General features: G+C 31.0%; 2 protein-coding genes across 7 annotated transcripts in view; both read left to right on the plus strand.

Moving 5' to 3' along the window:
• Positions 1 to 669: 669 nt before the first annotated feature.
• On the plus strand, positions 670 to 2,510 carry LOC135136424 (small ribosomal subunit protein uS17). Of its 2 annotated transcripts, none has more exons than XM_064065680.1 (4): positions 670 to 763; positions 1,163 to 1,279; positions 1,894 to 2,099; positions 2,350 to 2,510. In XM_064065680.1, the coding sequence occupies exons 1-4, from the start codon at positions 752 to 754 to the stop codon at positions 2,471 to 2,473; spliced, it is 459 nt and encodes a 152-aa protein (XP_063921750.1). In that variant the 5' UTR covers positions 670 to 751; the 3' UTR covers positions 2,474 to 2,510. The 2 variants fall into 2 exon arrangements, with proteins under 2 accessions (XP_063921750.1, XP_063921749.1); XM_064065679.1 differs by lacking the exon at positions 1,163 to 1,279 and adding an exon at positions 991 to 1,116 and having other exon boundaries at positions 688 to 763.
• Positions 2,511 to 13,951: 11,441 nt separating this feature from the next.
• The window catches only part of LOC135136700 (uncharacterized protein CG45076-like), a 56,362-nt gene continuing 47,728 nt past the window's right edge, over positions 13,952 to 22,585 (plus strand). For 4 of the 5 annotated variants that reach the window (XM_064066107.1, XM_064066108.1, XM_064066109.1 and 1 more), the window contains exon 1: positions 13,952 to 14,130. In XM_064066107.1, the coding sequence (XP_063922177.1) occupies positions 14,053 to 14,130 (78 nt within the window). In that variant the 5' untranslated portion in view covers positions 13,952 to 14,052. The remainder of the gene's footprint in view (positions 14,131 to 22,585) is intronic. The other variant, XM_064066111.1, reaches the window with a different exon arrangement.

Consider the following 22,585-nt stretch of genomic DNA (forward strand, 5'->3'; position numbering starts at 1 on the left):
TGTGGTTAAAATTATTAATTTTTTAATGCGATCTCCTAATGATTGTCCAATTGTGGAATTTCCTGTAAAGTGATACGAAATTACTTGTTTCCACCGCCGCAATATTCCACCTATCATGATCATGATAACTAAAGAATGAGTGGCTATCGCTGAAAAGTTTTCCAGGGTTTAATATCCTAGTATGGTAGAGAGTTTGTGCAGTATTGCTTTCCAGGCGTTAAAACCGTCTCATCTAAATACAAACAACAGTCGTTTTCATAGTCTTTAAAATCTTTAACTTTTAAATATAAATAAATTAAATAATAAAAAATTTCTTGCAATATACCTGGATAGAATTTGATATGCTCTATTTTTCCACGTAATGTACGCAAAGATGGCAATAAATAGTTTAATTTTAATAAAGATTCATATCCTGAAGAACCACAGTGCTTTTTCTACAGTCTCGAGGCTACACCACAATTTTTTTGATTTAAGTGCATTTGTAATTACTTCTTTATTCAGTCCAAATTTACCTCCAATCACCAGTTTGTCATTAATTTTTAATTTTGTTAAATTCAAACTGTTAATTTTTTCTTTTAAACAACACATTTCGTCGTAAGTCCTAAAACAATTTATAAGTTGTTTGAATTTACCGCGCTTAAGCTTTACTAGAAGTGGCGTCAGATGACGCTGTTAATTTAGACGAGAATTAAGATCAGAGGGCGCTAAACGTTGACGGTTCTTTACTTCTTTTTAGCGTGCAAACGTCAAAATGGCTGATCAGGTAAGTTTATCGGGCAAAATAATTATAAATAACTTGAGACAAATAGAAAAAACCAAGAAAGTTTTACAACAATATTGACCATGGTTCGCTAGAGGATAATTTGAGTATCATCAATCTGTTAAAAATTTCCAGTGGATAGTAAGCTACACGTAACCTATGTTGCACGTGGTTGATGCCATTTTCCTGTCGTTATTTGTGTGTAAAGAACAAATAATTGCTGTTTTCAGAATGAAAGAGCATTTCAACGCCAACCAACAGTTTTTCTGAACCGTAAAAAAGGTTTAGGTGGTAAGAGACGGAAGTCTCTGCGTTACCATCGTGAAGTTGGACTTGGGTTTAAAACCCCACGAGAGGTATGCACTAGTCGAAGCATGCTAATGTGTGTTTTTTTTTCTATAGACAGAAAGATCCTTCCAAAGGCAGCATTGCATCAATGTGAACCGTAAGAGCGGCCTTAAGAAAAAGACGTTGCGCTTATCTCGTAACATTGGGTTGGGGTTTAAAACCCCACGAGAGGTTTGTTGCTGTTTTTTTAAACTTTTCAGGGCCAAGGGACTGCATCGCTAATGATGGGATTAACTGCATGTTCTTGTTGGTGACGGTTTTGCTTAAATTTTTTGCGGTGCTTTTATTTCATTTAAATCTTTAAATCTTGGTGGAGAGTTTTCTTATATTTCGTACCATCCATTTAAAACAATTTATTTAAAAAATACTCAATTAATAGAGAATGAATTAAGGTAATGGTTGTAATTTTTGAGGGATAATTTGGATTACATTTCAAAAATTTTCTATTTAATTTTTGCATGAATGGTGTGGTGTATCTATGTAGTATGTTAAGTTATAAATAAGTAAAATATTTTGGATTTCAGAGCTAAACTTATAAAATATGTGCATGAAAAATTTGTTGCTTTTGTAAATGTTGGAAAACGAAAGCTGTATTTAATAATTGTTTTGGCTTTGAGGTCCAGGTAGTCTATTCCACTTTGAGCTTTGCAACTACTTTTCGTGTTAACTAATTCATGTTTTTGTTAAAAATCAAGAGTAGTGAAAATTTGCGAAATTCTTGGTGGAATATGCACAATATTTTCATGTTGCCATTGACCCATGTTTATTTCAAACTTATGATATAGGCCATCGAAGGATCCTACATTGACAAAAAATGCCCCTTTACTGGAAACGTTTCAATCAGAGGAAGGATTCTTACCGGAGTTGTTCAAAAAATGAAAATGCAGCGTACAATTGTCATTCGACGTGATTACTTGCATTACATCAGAAAGTACAATCGCTTTGAAAAGAGACATCGCAACATGTCTGTCCATTTGTCTCCCTGCTTCAGGTAAGGTTATTTACCAATATAAGAAAAATTGTTAAATTTTATAAACTTTCAAAATTATCAAATCTCGAGGTGTGCAATGATTGTAGTTAACAGTTTGACCTATTACTTCCTAAGCTAGGGAAGTATTGTATCATATATACTGTATATATATATATAAACACACCCTATCTCTGTGTAGGTGTTTTTCAATATATGTTTCATACACCCTCCTATTAGGATCAGGATTGCTACATATAATGTATTGTTGCAGGGATGTTGAAATTGGCGATGTTGTGACTATTGGAGAATGTCGGCCTTTGTCAAAAACAGTGAGATTCAACGTATTAAAGGTCACAAAAGGAAGTAGCTCCAAGAAAAGTTTCAAAAAATTTTAATGTAGCAGTGGCTGAATAAATCATTTTTCTATCTTGATGTTTTTTTTCTGTTTGCTTTTACTCAACACTTTTCAGTTGATTCTTTTTAAATTGAAGTTAATAAAAATAATGTTATTTTTCGGTAACTAAATTAATTTTTAAAGTTCAAGCCTATTTACAACATAAGCGAAAAACCAAGACCGCTTTAACTGTTCAATATTTTTCAGAGTTGAAATATACGATCTTTCATATAAGCACATGATATTCTGCTCTCCCACAACGTTTCATTAAGGCTGTACCACACCTCAAGAAAATTTCTATTTTAAAAGATATGCAACTTGTAAAACACCCATGCTACCTCGTTATGACAGCTGCCACTCATCTCTAAGGGTTAAAATCGTTCACTTCGTTTACAATACTTAACTAGTTTTATTACTGCTATTGTCAGCGGGGGAAGTGTATCCCGGCTTGCAGGTAGAGCAGAGTAAGGAACTAAAATATTTATCTACTATGAAAGAAAACAAACAATATTTCTTAGCTTACGTTCGAGAAGTAAAAACGCAAAAACACGTCTACTGGTATACAAAAATTGCCATTTTGTAATATTAGTTTCAAAAGTTTTGAGCGATATTTGACAGGTGTATGACGTCATCGATAATTTTTTAAATAGCACCTCCTACCTTTTTTTAGCATAAAGTCCCTTGAAAGAGAATTTTTGATATGCGGTTTAACCTAATTTACTGCCATAAGAAAAGAAAAAAGCCAAATGTGTGTTTTAAAATAAATTAATATAATCATTATCAGAGACTGTTGAGATCTTTACTCGCAATACACACAACAAAAAAAATGCTTGTTCATATACAGCCTGTTATTGAAAGGTACGTACAAAATAAAATCGGTAATTGGTCTCGAAGTATGGGTGCTAAAAGTTAAAAAAAAGTTCAGGTAAAAGTGTTCTCCTTTTAGAGATAAAAATTATTAAAATATATGTCCAAATTCGTTGTACGCCTCTGATAAAAAGATCATCTTTTGTTTCTATAGCAACATTTAGTCTTGACAAAAGTTTTATTGTTACAGTTGCTAGGATTTACTAAAATAAATAAATTTTACCTATTTATCCTTCAGTAGCGTCTAAAAAGGTTGGATAAGGGTTAATTTTCCCCGTATAATTTTGATAACACAAAATAAGTTTTTCCGACTTCTTAGACTTTGAGAAGAACTGTCCATTTTGTTGTACGTACCTTTCAATAACACCCTGTATATAATTCCGACCATAATTCTTACTCTTATTTTTAAATTCCTGTTTCCATAAAAATTCGTACGCATTGGTCATATTCTGTAAGTAGGTAGAAAAGTAAAATTAAATTTCCAAGAATATTTTATTGTAGGTACGAAGGTACGTTATTGTGAGTATTTCTTAGTAATCTTGGAATTTTTCAACCCAAAATCTAAGAAATTTAGGTAGGTACATACCTAGTTACCTCTCGGAATGTATTTTGAATGAAGCAAATTGGTCGAAGGTTATTTCGACAGAACTTCTCTCGCCTCTGAAATACAATAAAACAAACCCAGCTTTTTCGAAAAATTATAAAATTTGATTATGCAAATTTTATTTTTTTGTGAGAACCCGGATAAGTTAAAATTTTTTCCAAAAATTCTAGATGTCGAGGGTGAAAATTCTACACGGATTTACACACCACAAGTGCAGGAGTATCTAATTTTTTCAAATTTAAAAAACTTTGTATTATAAATTTTGGAGATGACGTCATCCCATTGGTGGTGGAGATGATTTGCCAAATTTTAGTTAGCGTTTAACCATCTACATGATATTTCTAATATACATACAAAATATGGCAGTAATCGATCCAGTAGTTTCGGAGAACACTTGTCTAATAAAAAATGGATACAGACACCAGACAAACAGACAGACAGACAGACAGACGGACACACGAAAACGGGAGACCATTTTTTTCGTACTCTAGAGGTCATGACACGTCGAGAAATTAGTACTGGACGTAGAATTGTTGACATAGGCCACTTATTAACAACACTGAAATCAATCAGTACTTTAGATAATATTGAAATAACTCATGAAAATTGTTATCGTTTAAAAATTGTTTTCTACTACAAATTTCATATGTACGGAATATTCGGTAATCTTTGTACTGAACCTGAAAATCATATATACAAAGTCAATTATGCAGCTATTTGTGGAGCTAGATCAACGGTCGTAGGTTATTCTCAAATTTCAGAATTTTGTTCAGCTCTAGATATCCCTCAAAAACCCCAGGCGACATATCGTAAAGCCGAGGCTAGAGTTCTAAAAAGCATCGAAGCACTTTTCGAAGAACAAACCAAAACGCAGGTAAAGAAGAGTACCGATTAGCTGTGAAGGCGAGGGAGGTAGATAATGATTGCGTCCCATATACTACCGTTACAATGCACTGTCTGGGGTAGGACGTATAATTGGTACCAGAACTAAAAAAATACTTTATGTAGGAGTCAAAAACAAACTTTGTAGTTTCTGTAAAATCTATATGAAACAGAAAAAAGAAATTCCAACACATACCTGTTTTAAAAACTAGGAGCAAACATCTATGTCCATGGAAGTTTCAGAGGGATTTACTTTAGATACTTTATAGGAGAATTATAGGCGACGAGGATAGTAGCGTATTAAAAAAAGTTCGGGCTGCAAAACCAAATGATGCATATTATTTTATAGAAAAAATTGAATGTAGAATCACATACTTCGTAATTATTGTTCCAAAATTAGAGAAATAGTTAAAACAACGAAAGCAGATATCACTATTAAATAATGTTTTTAAAAATAGTATTCTAAAATTTAGAACAGCTATTATAAGTGCTATTAAATTTAGCAAAAATGAGCCTCTTCCTTCTTTTCCAGCATATATTTGGCAATCACGAACAATGTGCAAGTTATTTTTGTTATAATAAAAGTGGACAGTCAAATGATATATTATTTTCTACTTTCGCAAATGGTGTTTTATACGAACCTTTCAAACAACTTTTAAATAGAGTTGCAACTTTGTCGTCTAGTTTACTTTTTGATATTGAGAACAATGCTGCGGAATGCTACAATTCTGTCGTTAATAAATTTGTGGGAGGAAAAAGAATAAGTTTTTCTGCACGAGGATCGTATCAAGGGCGATGCTTTCCTGCGGCAATAAGTTATAATAATAAGGGTACGTTCCTAATTCCGTTATTCAAAAAAAAAAAATTGGGGAGGCCAATGTTAGTATACGAAGGCGTTTGTGGAACAAAAATTGAAAAAAAGAAAAATGATTAATAAAACTAAAACCTCTATTAAAAAATTGCGTATCCGAAGTCTGGATTCCGGTAAAAATAATATCGTCAACGATGAACAAACGAAAACGAAGTGTATGAAAGAAAAAAATCGAATTTATTAATAAAGCTGTCACAGAGTAACGTAAATGCTATTGAAAAAGGTACTTGTGGTCAGCGAATGTGTAGGGAATGGAGTAAAGAAAGGACAAAATGAGAGACGGAATTAACAGCGCAAATACCGTTAAAAGTATTGTGCATTCCGATAAAACTTTATGAAAAAATTGTCCAAGTCTATACAATTTGCTATTGACAATGAAGAAAAGGCCAAAGAAAAATTTGAAGCTCTAACAAATTTGAAAAAAATTTTTAGGAGCTTCTCCAGATGGGTTAATAAATTCTAATTAAATGTTCATATGCGGCTTGCAGTAAAAATATTAAAGAGCTATTAAAAATAAAATCATTAATTTATTGTTCAATAAATGCAGTTATTACAATTACCTAGTTTGAACCCGAACCACAACTATAGGTATGTATCAGGTATAACAGGGTCCAGTGCATATAACTAAAAGATATATATATATATCCTTCTTAATGCTATTGTCAGGTACTTCAAAGGGTGGTCAAATAAGCTTAAGGTATTTAAAAGGTGCTCTATTGTGTGGGCCATAAATTACAGCTTACCGCTTCAGCTAATATTTTGGGTTGCCTAACTTACCAAAATTTGCCCAAAATGCTTTGCAGTTTTTTTACAATAACTAAAAGAAGTAAAATTTTAACAGAAAACGAAGAATGGCGCCTAAAGTAGAAAAAAATTCTCTATCACCTCGATATTTTTTAAAAGCACACCGAGTTATAGTTTTCGCTAAAAATCCGCTGGGGTTTTACGCACTTTATTTTTTATTTTAAAAACTGCTACGTTTTTTAAAAAATACAAGACTCTTCCTTAAAGATTTTTATGTCATGAGCACGCACATGTATCGCCCTGCTCTTCAACTGTTAAAATAAAGGCGCAAAATGGGTTGGCGTTTTGCCTTATTTTGGCATCTTTTAATGACTGTGTGGCGGAGCCTTAAGGATCCCCAGTGGTCGCGTACAAAATCGGTTCCAGTGAGAATTATTTTTGTAACTATGCAACCCAAAATACCGACCAAGAGAGGAGAGATTATGGTCAATGCAAATTTTATGTTTTGTGGAAGAAATTGAGTTGAAAGTTTAAAACGCTGCAGAAAGTAGATTGAGAAACCCACAAGGTTCAGTCTAACACAACTTTTTATTTTCTTTATAATGTCTTAAAAATATATAAAATAAACTGTTTATGTCCCAATATAACAGTAAAAAAAATGCAATTGTTTAATCCTGTGTTCCAAGATTGTATGAAAAAATGAACTAAGTCCATCTTGAATGGTCGGTACTAAGGTCTACCCCTCAATGTTTCCCTGAAAAAAAAGTTACTTATTTCACATTGGAAAAAAGAAAAAGTACTCGTGGAACTCGTCATCACTTCGATAGCCATCTGTAAATGTTAATTCCGTGTAAAATTACGCTTCAAGGTTAGACTTCCAGATATAAGATACAGAAAAAACGAAAACGTTCCTTGGCTTAAAAAAACATTTAATTTAAAAAATGACATCCTGAATGGACCCAACCACATATTAGGGGACCATTCTAAATGTGCAAATTATTTTTGTAAACAAAGTGGACAAGGAAGTTCAACAGTTTTGTCTACAGCATAATCCTGAACTTGTGGTTTATAAATACATCACTGAGATTATTCGGCTTTTAGATTTCTCGATTTTTCTACTTTAGACGTTTCAATTTTTCAGTACTTCAATTTTGGGCATTTTCAATTTTTCCATTCTTCAAATTTTCGGTTTCTTAATTTTTTTATGTTTCGATTTTTCAATTTTCCGATGTTTCAATGATACAATTTCTCAATTTTTATTCTCTTTAATTTTACGATTTCTAAATATTTCGATTTTTCAATTTTTCAAATTTTGACGTTCCTAAATTTTCAGTTTTTCGATTTCTGAAGTAATCTTTTTTTTATTTTTCCATTTCTTCCCAAAGTTTCAATTTTTCACTTCTTCAATTCTTCAATTTTTCGATTTTTCAGGTTTTTGATGTTTCAATTTTTCAGTTTCTCAGGATTTTGATTTCTCAATTTTTTGATTTTATAAGCTTACGATGTTTCGTTTTTTAAACTTTATATTTTTCAATTTTCGGCTGTTTTATATTTCGATTTCTCAATTTTTCAACTTTTCGATATTTTAATTTTTCAAATTCTAGATTTTTGATTTCTCGAGTTTTCGGTTCTTCTATATTTCAATTTTCGGGATTTTTAAAATATTCGATTTTCCATCTTTTTTTAACTTTTCGGTTTTCCAATTGTTCAATTTCTCGATTTTTAAATTTTAGATTTTCCAATTTTTTTTTTTATTTTTTCATGTTTTTATGGATATTATTGCTGAAAGAAAAAATAAAAAATAACTAAATACCAAAATTGTGACTAAAAATATGCAAAAATTAATAGACGTTTTGTTTGTATCAAACACAATTAAAGAATTAATTCTTAGTTAAACAAAAAAATTTAAATAGTGCGTAATTCAACGAGACGATTAATTTTGGGTATATAATATGATAAGGCCCCTAGAAAAATTTTATCTATATGCGTTACTTCCGAAGATAGTACATTCTCGTTATGAAAGAAGTCAATTTAAAAATTTTTATTTGCATTCGCAGGAATAAATAGTAATAGTGGAATAGGTCTACTGGAGATACTACGCCCCTATAATACTTTACCTCATAGGTGGTGCGGAAAAGAGTATCAAAAAAATAAATTTAAATAAATCTGATTGTTCAGGTAAATAAGTGGTTAGTGAAATGATGAGAATCTAAATCTTGTCAGTTTTGTGTATTGATTCATATATAAAATGACAGATTATTAAAAAATATTCGACTAATTTTTTGAAAGAAAATATTTTAGTAGAATGTATCACATCTTTGCATATTTTTAAATCAAATTATGTCAGCAATGAAAGAAGTCGACTTGTAAAAGAGTTTCAACAATGTTCATCGTCTAAGAGTATTTTTGAATTTTATGAGTATTTTATGACCTGAACTTTGTAAATAGGGTTGCCTAGTTTCACGTTATTTTCATTATTCAATATTTTTTTAAAAAGCAAATATTTTCATAAATACAAATTTTAAACAAAAATGACCGGTTCTTCCCCATAGAGCTCAATGTTGTCTTTGCACTGATATCAAAGTTGAAGCGAAACATGCTCGCTCCTCGTCTAAAAATTGAATTTCCTTCGAAGAGTGAACGATTAATTAAACACTAAACAATCACTTATTTTAAAAAATATTGTGTCTTCCCCAGAGATTTAGACATAATCTATCAATTGAAATGTCGATCTTTTTTTCAAAGTTAAAATTACGCCCGTGCAATGAACTTCTATTTAGCTCATTTTTCGGTCTGTTACTCGGCACCCTTAAGTTTAATGACTTACCTAAAAAAGAAAATAACTGAAACTTTACTACCGTGTCTATTAAATTTAGGCAACCCATTCTGCATTAATTTTAAAATATGAAATCATCCCTCAAGTCGAGAGAGGTGTTGCGCATTACTACGGTCAAGTAATCTCGAAGTATAATTTGCAAGTATGTACCTAATTTGTACACAAAATTTTGGTGTACTTTCTTTATCTTCAACCACTGTAGTTGAAAGAGTCGTACGAGAGTGTTAGTGTTAAAAAAATTGGTTGAAAGTTGTTTCGACTGAACTTCCCTAGCCCCTAAATTATTGCCGAACAAAGTTCGAAAAATTATTATCAACTTTAACTTTGCGAATTCTTTTTTTTTTTTTTTCATTGTATCTAGATCTTTATAGTCAGTTTTTCCGGATAATTTTTTTTTGATAACGTCATTAACATTTTAGCAAGGGCATATATATCAAGTTAGTATTGATAGACTCCTTAAAGTTTTGACACCCTTGAAATCCTCGAAATCTTTGAAATTTAGAGAAGACTTTGAACTTTCACAGTATTTGGAATATTCTCACAAATTCGGTAAAATGTTTAGAATTTCTAGAATTGAGTACATTTTTGAATGTTTCAAAAGTTCCACATTTTCTAAATGTTATAAAAACATCAGTCTTCGGATATGCCAAAATTCAACATTTTCCTCAGTTTTCAAGATTTCTAGGTCTTCCACATTTTTCACAAAGTTAATAGATCCCAAGAGTCTTTAAATCTTTGAAATTTTTGGAATCTCCGGAATCTTTACAATCTCTGAGATGTATAAGATGATAATTAGGGTGTTCAAGACCTCTAATAGTTATAGGATTTATAAAAAATAAAGGAAGCATTCTTCAGATTTTTACAATTTTTAGATTTTTAGGATTTTTGTTTTGTTTAGAGTCTTTGGAATCTTTAAAATTGTTGTGATGTTAAAAGTTCATGCGTTTTTTACAAATTATAGAATCTTTGAAATATGTACTTGGAACAGAATTTTAAAGATCTTTTTAATGTTTGAGCCCTTAGAGTATTTAGAATCTTCGAGTTCTTCGGGAACATTAATAATTCCAAGATTTTCACAATTTTTAAGATTTTGTTGGATGTTTCTTCTACTTAGAACCTAAAACATTAGTTTATTTAACATCTTTGGTGTCTTTACAATTCGCAAATTCTAGTGTGTATGAAAACTTTTAGAATGTGTTGAGTCTTTAGAAATTTTGAAAGGTTTGAAACCTTTTAAATATTATAAACATTTGGAAACTTTGGAATTTTTAGAATGTCTACAATCTTAAGATTTTGTAAACTTTTAAAATTTTGAGATTTAATATTTTTTTATTTTCTTTTATTTTTTGGGAATCTTGGTAATTTGCAAAATTTTCAAAATTTCTAGAATGTTAAGATTTTCCAGATTAACCCAATTTTTCAGATTTTCCAAATTACATAAAATGACCTAAATTTCCATATTTTCCAAAATGTCTAAAATTATCAGTTACACCAGAATTCTAGGTCTGCCACATTTTTCCCCACTCTTTCTAAGTTTTTTAAGATTTTCTAAAATTAATAGATCTCAAGAGTCCAAATCTTTTAAATTTTTGGAATCGCTGGAATCTTTACAGTTTGCAAGATTTATAAGATAATAATTAGGGTGTTCAAGGCCTTCAGTGGTTCTAGGATTTATAAAAATTACAGAAAATATTTTTCCGATCTTTACGATTTTTCGGTCTCTCAGGTTTTTGTTTTTTAGTCATTTGAATTTTTTAAATCTTTGACATTTTAAGAGTTCACAAGTTTTAGAAACTTTGGCTTTGGGAATTTCTCTAGAACCTTTAGAATCTTCGTAGTATTCGAAACAGAATTTTAGCTTTTGACCCCTTAGGGTCGTTAGAGTCTTTAGACCCCTCAGAGCCTTTAAAATCTTTTTTGTTTTATTGACAAATTTGATACCATCAGGTTTAAATAGCAGCATTATTATTTTTATCAAATTCAAGGACCAAAATTTTCGTTATTTATACTAACGTAGATCTTTACTGGGAAATCATCAGAAAATACGATAATTTTTGGGAAAATCATATGAGCCTAAAATTAGAAAAAAATTTATTTATCATCATCACTACTTGAACTTCTAGATTCGAGGAAACACAAAAAAAGGCCTTTACGCATGGTTAAATGTGCTGACATGTAATAATTTATATGTATTGTTATTCTTTTAAATTGTGCATAATTCATTTTTAATAAAAATCTAAAAACTTTTCTGCACTTAAGTATTATTATTCGTAAAATATTGAACAATAGTCCGAAATTTGTGATGACACCGGACAATATTTTAGAGATTTGTCAAAATACGAATTACAGATTCCGATAAATTAAATCTCAAATCGTACTTACCCCGTTTTCGAGCCTTTGTGAAAAAATATCCACTTTCCTTCGTGTTCACAGCAGTAACGCAAAACATTTTCACTAATATTTATTAACAGTAAATTAAAAATTCGTGTACACGTGATATTGTTACGCCGAAACGGAGCTCCGGATGCTGCTGCCATCAGAGCGAAATCAAAACTGAACGCAAAGGGCCGAAAAATGTGATCTTTGCTTAGGTAGCTCACGTGACAGTGACATCATCGTAAGTCACGATGAGATTGCAAAAGTTATTTTTCATATTTTGGCCGGAAAATTATCGGGGGTTAATTCAACAATGTTTAAACAATTTGAATTGTTTTTAATAACTTCATGTTTGTAGGAAAACGGGTTTCGGTTTAACATAGTCAAACAGTAATGATATTAATTAGGTTTAAATATCATTTAGTCTTGCAAAATTTTCCAAAAATTTCGAGATTTGTCAAAATACGAATCACGGACTCGGATAAATTAAAACTCAAATCGTACTTACCACATTTTCGAACCTTTTATGAAAAATATCTACTTTTCTTCGTGTTCGCAACACTAACGCAAAACATTTTCACTAATATTTATTAACAGTGAATTAAAAAATCGCGAACACGTACTATTAAGCCGAAACGGAGGTCCCAATGCTCGGATGTTCCTGCCACCAGACCGAAATCAAAACGATTAGCGTAAGACATCCTGATCGAGGTCTATGTTACTGTTATGACGTTATTCCAATTTCTCGAAATGATGAGAATTCGCCCCTCTTTATTTAATAATGTAAAACCTTGTCGGGGGGCTCAAATGTTCTTTTTTAAAAAAGTAAAACTTTCTTTTTTTACTTCCCGAACATAAGGGAGTGTCACTATCTAAAAGATCCTTTTCAAAACTGTCAGTTGTTCTTTTAATGGTTTTTCGTTTAATGGTTGTAGATCATTGCATTTTAATGAGATTTTAGTAGCTAATAAAAACTCCCTAAAATTTATTGCGTTTAAATTGTCCTATAATTATGATTAGACTGGATAAAATAATTCAAGTTGAGTTGCCGATGTTGAGGAAGACGAACTGCTCGAAGGGTTTCATCTCTTCTTCTTGGATACGGCCTGGGTGTAGTCGGAGACGAATGAAAATCGAGCATAGAAAACCATATAGTGGGAGATATTCTATGGAATCGAGGAATAATTTACTTTGATATTTCGATTTTCAAAGTATAATAACATTTTAGTCAATTGGAAAAAGGGCGACCTGCGATGATGTCGATGATGTCATCACAATTTTTTTTTATCAAATTCAGAACGAGTCACCCTATTTTCTCGAAAATGCTTGAATACCTACGTTTTTATTTAATAGTGATAAAATAAGAATTATTATAATGTTTAGAACTTTTTGTTCGATTGTGGTTTAATTAATAATAATTTTAGTCCTGTTTTGAGGTGACAAACTCATTTAAATCAAACTAACTTCTACGTGACATTCTTTCGATGTATATGTTTGTACTAAACACATGAATTTAAGCTTGTTATTAGTGCTGAAAGGACATTTTTCTCGTTGGTTGTGTGCTTTAAACATATTTTACATTGTCCGTGTTGTGTGCAAAGGTAAAACAATTTTTTTGATATTTTTTAAATCAAATCTATGAGACAACGCGTTAATTTTTTGTAACGTCGTAAATCTGAGTAAATTTTAGTATGACGGACTTAAGTGACTCACAAATTAATTGGCGAGACGTGATATGTTCATCATTCATTTGGAACGTATACTACGTTTTCATTCTAAAAATATCAATAAACTTGGCCCACACTTTGGTATCTTCGTGACTGAGATTTCCTTCTATGTAAATTCTGAATTCTTGATCATAAAAGGAAAGAACTTTATGAATTTTTCTAGCTTTCATTTGAAACTATCGTTTGCACATTTGAAATGACTTCGTTAGAACAGCAACCGTAAAATATTCAAAACTTGTTGCAATCTAGATTATAGATTTGGATGGTGTAAAAGTAACATGAAGGAAATTTGTAGTAAATGCCAGGGTGTAATTAAGATTTAAATTTATGGATATATTTATTTTATTGTTGCCAATGTTACAGATACTGCAAAACTATATCTATTTAGTGTTATAAAATTTAATTAAAAAAATAATTTTTTATCGTGATTTGCAAACTGCCTATAATTACTACATCCTGTTTGAGCAATATCTACCCATACAAATAACAAAAATATAAAAAATGGGCATACAATTAGATACCGATTCACGGTTTATAAATAACTTGTGAGGAACGTTATGTTACTGTAACGTTAAAATCCTGCTCCGAGCAATTTTAAATCAGTCTAGTTCATCAGGCGACGAGACGCCGATCTGTATTCCTGATAACCGTAAATTCGAAATTACTTGCCAAAATGGTATACGAATCCGACTTCTACACGACCAGAAGACCATATCGTTCTAGTCCAGCGTATTCGACATACACTACATCGGTAAGTCATTTAGATTTTCTGAATGATAATACGTATTTTTGCATTATACGACTTCCAAAAAAACATCCTTACTAACTAACAAAAGCTTATGAATGTCTTTTTCATTGAACGCAACCATCTTCAAAAACAGAAAGAATACGAAGATAAAGCATTTATTTTTAACTAATATCTTTATAAATAATTTTAATACCGAAGTCTGTAAAAGTGTAAACATTTATAACTCGGTTTTGCGCACGGTGAATTCAATTTGGATTACGTTTCAGCACTCCTTCGGTTCTCACCAAATTTAGCCCGCGCGTCAGCTCCGCAAACTTGATTCATTTTGTTGCATCACAGTGACATAGCAATGCCTTTAGAAATGAAACATTTGTTTATCTTTAGACTTTTAACAACGGTGTAGCATTAATGGTTCCATATTCCATACTTCCAGAAACGCGAGATTCCGTGGGAGAAAGTACCTTTTGTCCCAAGACCGAGCCTGGTGCCAGATCCGATTACAGCCTTTGGCAAAAAGAAATCCTCTGGAGAAGCACTTAAGCCCGCGCGTAAAAACATTTTGTCGCCATCGGAAAAGGCTAAAATCAAACCTAAACAACTTATTGATCCACCTAAGCCGTATTTGTCGGCACGCGATATCAACAGGGAGAAAATTATGGTGACATTACAACAACAAATTACCAATCCGGCTGAATCGATCGATGTGATTTTACCTCGGCTTCACAAAGTGGCTGAAAATTCGAATTTACCGTACAAACGTAGAATTATTTCTAGTAGCGAAATGAGATACTGATGAGCGAAACGGGCAACGAAGACATTTAAAAGCTTTTGTAGCTTTCCCTGCATTTAATTCTAACGCATAGTATTTCCATTATGATGGCATTTTTTTGCTAACAAGTTTAAGCTTTTGCTAGAATTTTTTGTATGATGATGAAGCATATTTTTATTTTTTATACCTAGTATTAGATTACAGTGATATGAAATAGTTACAAAACAGTCCACTATTAATAACTACTCTTATTATTCTCCTCTGTTATGTGTATTTGTTATTAGAGAATACGTATGTTAGTCAATGCATGGATTTATAGTTAACATTATAGTTATATTTTTTCATTAGTATCATCATTACGACGCGCGCTTCAAAACATGGACGCCCATATAACATTTTCTGACCACAATGCAACGCTAGTCGTGAATTGCTTTCATTGATTTTTGAAATATGGGCGACTATATTTTCGCTGAATTAATTATAATAAATGTTGTTCGTGTTTGATGAAACTAGTATATGTTTTCGTCGATTTTTCAATTGCTATTTCATATAATTAGTTATCTGTTAACTCAGAAGTGAAAACTCCGAAATCAATAAAAAGTAATTAAACTAATATTGCCTTTTAAATATATCCAAAACGGCTTGATTCCTTAAATGATCACTAGTTTAAGTTTTTAGATAATCATTACTTTAAAAGTTTACAACTCCGGGAAAAATAATTTGTCCACTGATGTTTTCTTAGCTTCCAATCAACAATGCCAATGAAAATAATAAGTCTCCCGTTTCCGTCTATCTGTCTGTCCGAATTTTTATTAGACACATAATATAAAGCAAATTTTTTTCGTGAAGTTTTTTTTTAAGGGTACTTTTACAAAAAATCTCAAAGTCAACGGTTCGTAAACAGTTTTGATTAATTTTTATTCTTAACCCTGCTCCTGAAGATGTCACTTACGCAAGTGTGCGAAGCGTTGAGCCCAAAAACTCAATTAATACGGTTCCAACCCGGAAAACGATCATGTATTGATTCCGACCGTGAAGCCTCCGAAATTATTTTGAACATTTGTTATTGTTGTTGTTTTCGTTGTAATCTGATCCATTAATAAATTGAGTATTAATTTTTTCAATTTTGTCATTAGTTGGCATGGACATTTTTGTCATTTTTTTCTGTAATTGCTATGATAGCTTATTAAAAAAAATAAATTGGATGAAATCGTCTCTGGAGTGTATAATATGTTGCCTATGCAAATATAGCAAACTTGTGCATCATAGTTTTTAATAAATTTGGTACTTATTTTATTGTTGGGTATATCTTGCTGAAAATAAAACACCATTGTAAATATTATTATTATAAACAGTTGAAGTTAGGCATTTCTTTTGTTTAATTATTTAATTAACCAACGTTTGTTTAGCGGGAAATCAGAAATCGGAAAATCGAGAAATCAAAATATTGAAAAGTCTGAAAACCGAGAAAGCAAAAACTGAAGAATTGGGAATTCGAAAAATTGAAAATTTTAATAAATCCAAAAAAATGGGAAATCGAAAAATCGAAAAATCAAAAAATCGGTGAGTCGAAAAATCAAGAAATCGAATTAACCAAAATTGAGAAATCGAAACATTAAAAAATCGATGAATCGAAAATTGAAAAATCGAAAAACAGAAAAATCAAGAAATCTAAAAATTGAAAAACCGAAAAACCGATTTTTCGACTTCTCGAATTTTTCATTTTATAATTTTGAAAACAATGACAATTTAAAAATTGAATAATTGAAAATTCGAAAGTTGTGAAATCAGAAATCGGAAAATCGAAATATCCAAAAAAGATACATCGAAAAATTGAAAAATCTCAAAAGTCGTAAAATGTAAAAATCGAAAAACTGAAAAACGAAAACTCAAAAAATCGAAGGGCCGAAAATTCAAGCAATTGAAAAATCGAGAAGTCGAACAGTCGAAAAATTGGAAAATGAAAAAATCGAAAATTCGAGAAATTGAAAAATCTAAAAATTGGAAATTTGAAAAATCCAGCAATCAAAATATTGACGTTTTTTTAGACTGTTCGATTTTTCAATTTTTCAACCTTTCCACTCTTTGACTTCCTGATTTACAAACTTTTGGACTTTTCGATTTTCGATTTTTTGGCTTTTTAAACTGCGTCCTTTATTTTTCAATATTTTAGATTTAACGATTTTTCGACTTTTCAAATTCACAATTTTGAAAAAATTATAATTTAAAAATTGAAAATTGAAAAAATAAATTGCATCTAAAAAAAAAACGAAAAACCAATTTTTCGACTTTTCGATTTTTGGATTTTACAATTTTGAAAAAGATGATAGTTTTAAACTGAAAAATTGGAAAGTCGGAAAATTGAAAAATCGAAATATCGAAAAATCTAGAAATCGAAAAACCGAAAAACTGAAAAACGAAAACTCAAAATATCGAAGAGTCGAAATTTCAAGAAATCGAAAATTCGAGAAACTGAAAAATCTAAAAAATGAAAAAACTCAGAAATGGGGAAATTCAAAAAGCAATAAGTCGAAAAATCGAGAAATCGAAAAGTCGACGAATCGAAAAAAATGAAAAACCCAAAATTTGAAAAACCGAAAAAGTCAAAAATTTTGAAATCCAATCAAAAAATCCTGAGACCAAAATATGGAAAAGTCGAAAAACCGAAATATCGGGAAATCGTAAAGATGAAAAGTTGAGAAATCCAAACATTGACAAATTCAAAAACCTGAAAAATCGAAAAACCGAGAAACTAAATTATTGAGAAGTTGAAAAATGATAACATTGAAAAATTGACAATCGAAAAAGTCTAAACTCTGAAAGTTGAAAAAAACGAAAAATTTGAATAAACCAAAAAAGTTGGAAATCGAAAAATCGAAAAACTGAATAGCGAGAAATCGGGAAATCTAAAAATCGAGAAATCGAAAAATTGACAAAACCGAGAAAGCAAAAATTGAAGAATTGAAAAATTGGGAATTGGAGAAATTGAACATTTGAATAAATCCAAAAAATAGGTTAATCGAAAGATAGGGATATCGAAAACTCTAAAAGTTGTGAAATTGAAAAATTGAAAAATCCAAAATTTGAAAAGTCGAAAAACGGGGAAATCGAAAAATCAAAAAATTTAAAAATGCAAAAATTGAAAAAAACGAAAATTTGTATAAGGAAAAATTGGGAAATGAAAGAATCGAAAAACCGTAGAATCGAGATATCGGAAAATCTGGACGTCTGAATGATTGAGAAATCGTTAAGTCGAAAAGGTGAGAAATCAAAAAATTAAAAAATCCATAACGAGAAAAATCGAAAAAACCGGAAATTAAAAATCGATAAATAGTCGAAAAATCGAGACATCGAAAAGTCGAAAAGTTGAGAAATCCATAAATTGGAAGATACAAAACTTGAAAAATCAAAAAATCTGGAAATCGAAAAGTTTCACCCCATTTTTAGGGGTATTTTTTAAAAAGTTGTGGATTTCTAAAGATTTTGACTATGATTCCAGCGGATCCATATAGAAACTGCTGACTTTGATATTTTTACAACAAAATAAAAAACCTCTTCAACATCAAAAAATTATAAAGCACCTTATAATAAAATAATTTTATAGGATTGCATACTCGTGCATGTGTGATTCATGAATCCGTGTTGACTTTTTACCTTTAGAGTCAAGATTTTTCTAAAAAAAAATCAGCATTGTATAACAACATTTTATAATTTAACTTTGAAATTACAAAAACCGAAAACTGTGAAATCCTGAGGATATTTTAAGAGTGTTTTGTGTCCCTTCCTCTGCATTGAGGACACAAAATAAACCAAATTTCATTTTCTTTTAACCGCCAATGCTTGTAATCTGAACGTACTAAAAATCGAATTCGGTCGAAGTATAAACATAAACAGTCGAAGTTAAACATATACTGAGAAATTGAGACGAATTTTCCCGTTAGTTTAAACATCGGGTGTCTGGAAAATGGCGGATTAACTCTTCAATACGTCAATAATAAAAAAAAAAAATTATAAAAGTAAAATTGGCAACACTGCACGTTCCTAATGCGGCTTACTTTCTGATTTCTTAGTAACGATGGTGACTGAAATCCACCTTTTTTTTAGGATAATAACCATAACAACGAGTAGTCGTTAACGGTTGTGCATTGTTCTTAAAATAAGCTGTTTTTTCCATTAATAAATAAACCAAAAAAAAATCATTTAAACAGTATAAATTATAAACAAAAACAAAATCAACAAAGGAAAAATCCATTAAAGCATAACTAAACACTTGAGAAGATGTTCAAAATTCCTGCCTTGTGCAAAATAAGCTCGAAATGTTTCCAAATTTTGATCACTTTTTCTAAAAGTTAGTCGTCAGTACGTGCTAAGAAAAACTGATTTTGGCAAATAACATACCTTCCAAGAAAGGAAAGGGCCCCACTTTGTAAATTTCCCGCTAAACCCCCATGTCCTCAATTAGTTCATGACATCTAATATTTAAATATTCAGTAGAAAGAAGCTTTGAAGATCATTCATTTCATTCAGACCGGATAAAATTAATCACTCAGATGGAGGCAGGGTGGGTGGGCGGGCCTAATTTTGTTTTTCTGTGGAGTGAGAGTGGAAAGTAATAGAATCTAGGCTGTAAAAAAGGAAAAAAAACTCTATACGTAATTTTTTTGTTAAACTATTTCCCACAAAATACAATTGCGATACTGGAAAAACGTTGGGAATTTTCGAAGCCGAATTCTGGATGTTGAAATCTACAAGAAAATGTGTAGTTCAATTTCGGAAATGTTTGAAAAATGGTCGAAAATGTCAAAAGTGTCAAAATTAGTCATATCTCATAAAATGCTAGCCCCGCCCACCCGCCCTTAATTTCTTGGAAGATATGTCATCTGCCAAAGACAGTCTTATCTTATCAAGGATTAGCCCCGCCCACCCGCCCTCTGTTTCCTTGGAAGGTATGTTATTTGCCAAAAGCAGTTTATCTTAGTAAATACTAACCCCGCCCACCACCAGTCTTCTCATTCTAAGGACTAATTGTATTTTTGCTTAGTATAAGATCATTCATTTCATTCAGACCGGATAAAATTAATCACTCAGATGGAGGCAGGGTGGGTGGGCGGGGCTAATTGTGTTCTTCTGTGGAGTGGGAGTGGAAAATAATAGAATCTAGGCTGTTAAAAAAGGAAAAAAAAGTCTTTTCGAATAACGAAGCCGAAAATGAATTCTGGATGTCGAAATCTACAAGAAAATGTTTGGCTCAATTTCAAAATGTGAAAAGTGTCAAAATCAGTCATATTCTTATAAAATGCTAGCCCCGCCCACCCACTCTTATTTTCATGGAAAAGATGTCTTATAAAACAGTCTTATCTTGTCAAGTACTACTACGCATTAGTTTAGCAAAGTAAACGCGAAACTTGTTGAACATCTCTATCTACACGGCATAAAATGATTATTAATAATGCAAGTGTATGCATTAATTAGTATTATCAACAAATTAAAAAAAACAGTGATGAAAAACTGCCGTAAAATACTTCTACAAAATATTTCTAAGATAACTTAAACATTCTTCAGATTTTATTAGTTCTAAGGTAGAATTAGATGGTCAATGACGTAGCTATGATTTTGGTTTATTTTTATTCTTAGCAAATATAACATGTCATAATATACGCTTACGGACAAACAAACCGAGATCTGTTCTAGAAATACAACTAGCATATTATATATTATTTATTTTTACGTTTTCTCGAGCTTTCATGAATTATAGATTACGAAGAAATAGGTCTCCAGTGTCCGCCTGTCTGTCTGTCTGTTTGTATTCCGTCTGTGCGGATTTTTTTTACATTAATTCAGATTATTTAGTTCATATATATTAAATCAACGAAAAATTCTTATTTACGCAATGAATGAGTTAAGGAAAAAAGAGTAATAATTAAAGTGAAAAAATAAATGACATCAAAAAAAGACTAATAAAAAACTAGAAGATAGCAACTTTTGGAAGAATTTATTTAAGTTTTATTTCCTTTACGTTACATGACATAAATATCTAGAGGAAGTCACAGAAAAAAAAATAGTACAAACTATTACTAAAAATATAAATATACTTCTCCAACATGAAATGTAGTATATTTCCTGTACTAACAATTGTTTAAGTTTATGTTTAAAATATCTTAGAATTGCATAATCTCTATTCTTTGGTTATTTCTTGAAAATTTTTCTCTGTCTAGTGTCAGTGTTTTAAATATTTCCAACTGTTATTTTATTTTTATTTAAAGATGAACATCCTCTCCAAATTTCAAATTTCTATCATTAGATTTGTTGCCAGTTCACAGATGAAAAAAATTAAAAGTTAAAATGCTATTTTCTATCAGGTCCTGTTGCAACTGCAAATATTTTAAAAGCAATTAAAAATTATATGGGTAAATCATAAATTCAAGCAGACAATCTGTGTTCGCTCTCTATCTTTAGTTGTCTCGATGCTGCTAACCATACTGCTAGAACGCATAGTGTATATCTTCGCAATTTTACTATATTTTCATCAATGTGTTTAAATTTCCTGAGTTTAAAATTGTTTCTGGGGAATATGTCGCTGATGTGATAAAAATGAGCCCAGACGCATCGTTTATGCGTTGTTCTCAAAATAAATAATTTGCTATTTAAATGACCCAGATTGCATGCGGAGCTCAGCTCAGTTTCATGTTCTAGTTTCGCAACGAAATTGCAACAGTTAACACCCACCAAGTGGCTTCAGCGCCAAGTGTTTCTGAAATATTTATTTTCCAGAAATTGTGCGCTCCAAAAGTGGTGTGGATGTCTCTAAATTACTACTGCGATTTCAATAAACCTGATGATAGGTTCTAAATAGATCACACAATGGGTCCATGAATTCTTGGAAATATTCCTGCGAGAATATGTGGACTTTACTGAAATTTAGCAATTAAAGACCTGCTTAAGTATGTTTTAATATTAAAAAAAAATCTAAGTATAGCATTTTATGACAGTTAACCGGCTTAGTATCTGTGATTAACTGATTATGTCTATAACACTTTAGTCAAAGATTTCAGCTCAGGGATCTGCTTGGAATATTTTTTGCTTACAGAACATTAGCTCTTACTGAGCGTAAATATTAAATATTTTAGAATAAAAAAATAAACACTTCGAATATTTTGATTTAAATATGGTAGACTGCCTATTAATAGACAATAATAAAATGTGGTTGTGAAGACATCTTTAGGCACAGTTTAGAAATTATCCAAATCTTTAAAAATGAGACAAAACATCCTTTTTATTTGACACCAAGTTAAATAAGATTTTCTTACTTCAAGAGAGCTGGGAAAGGACAAAATTGACTGCCTAGCCAAGAAAATTTTGTTTGTTTTTTCTAGCCAAGTAAATGAATGAAATTCCATGGAAATGTTTTAAATAAATATTCAATCTCTATGAATGCTAGGTGGACTTCTTCATCATCTTGCGACCAAAAATAACAAAAAAAGGGTGTTAGCCGTGTTGCCTCAGGTCTGAAAGTCCCAAAAGCACACGTCTTAATAAAATAAAGTAATCAAACTTTTTTTAAATATTTTCTATTTTCTGGATACTAAAAAAAAATATTGTGAACACTAGCGATTTTTCGCAAAGTAGGCATTTTTTTTAAGTTGGATAAACTGATTTGATGATTTTGTTTTTTGTCTGTCAGTAGTAGTC

Source organism: Zophobas morio, unplaced genomic scaffold (genome assembly GCF_036711695.1).
Source record: "Zophobas morio isolate AGI-343-1 ecotype UQ-CSIRO unplaced genomic scaffold, CSIRO_AGI_Zmor_V1 ptg000026l, whole genome shotgun sequence".
NCBI lineage: Eukaryota > Metazoa > Arthropoda > Insecta > Coleoptera > Tenebrionidae > Zophobas > Zophobas morio.

Coding starts and splice junctions, on each gene's coding strand:
- LOC135136424 (XM_064065679.1), top strand. Junction 1,117..1,893: donor GGTTTAAAACCCCACGAGAG/GTATGCACTAGT, acceptor CTTATGATATAG/GCCATCGAAGGATCCTACAT. Junction 2,100..2,349: donor CATTTGTCTCCCTGCTTCAG/GTAAGGTTATTT, acceptor GTATTGTTGCAG/GGATGTTGAAATTGGCGATG.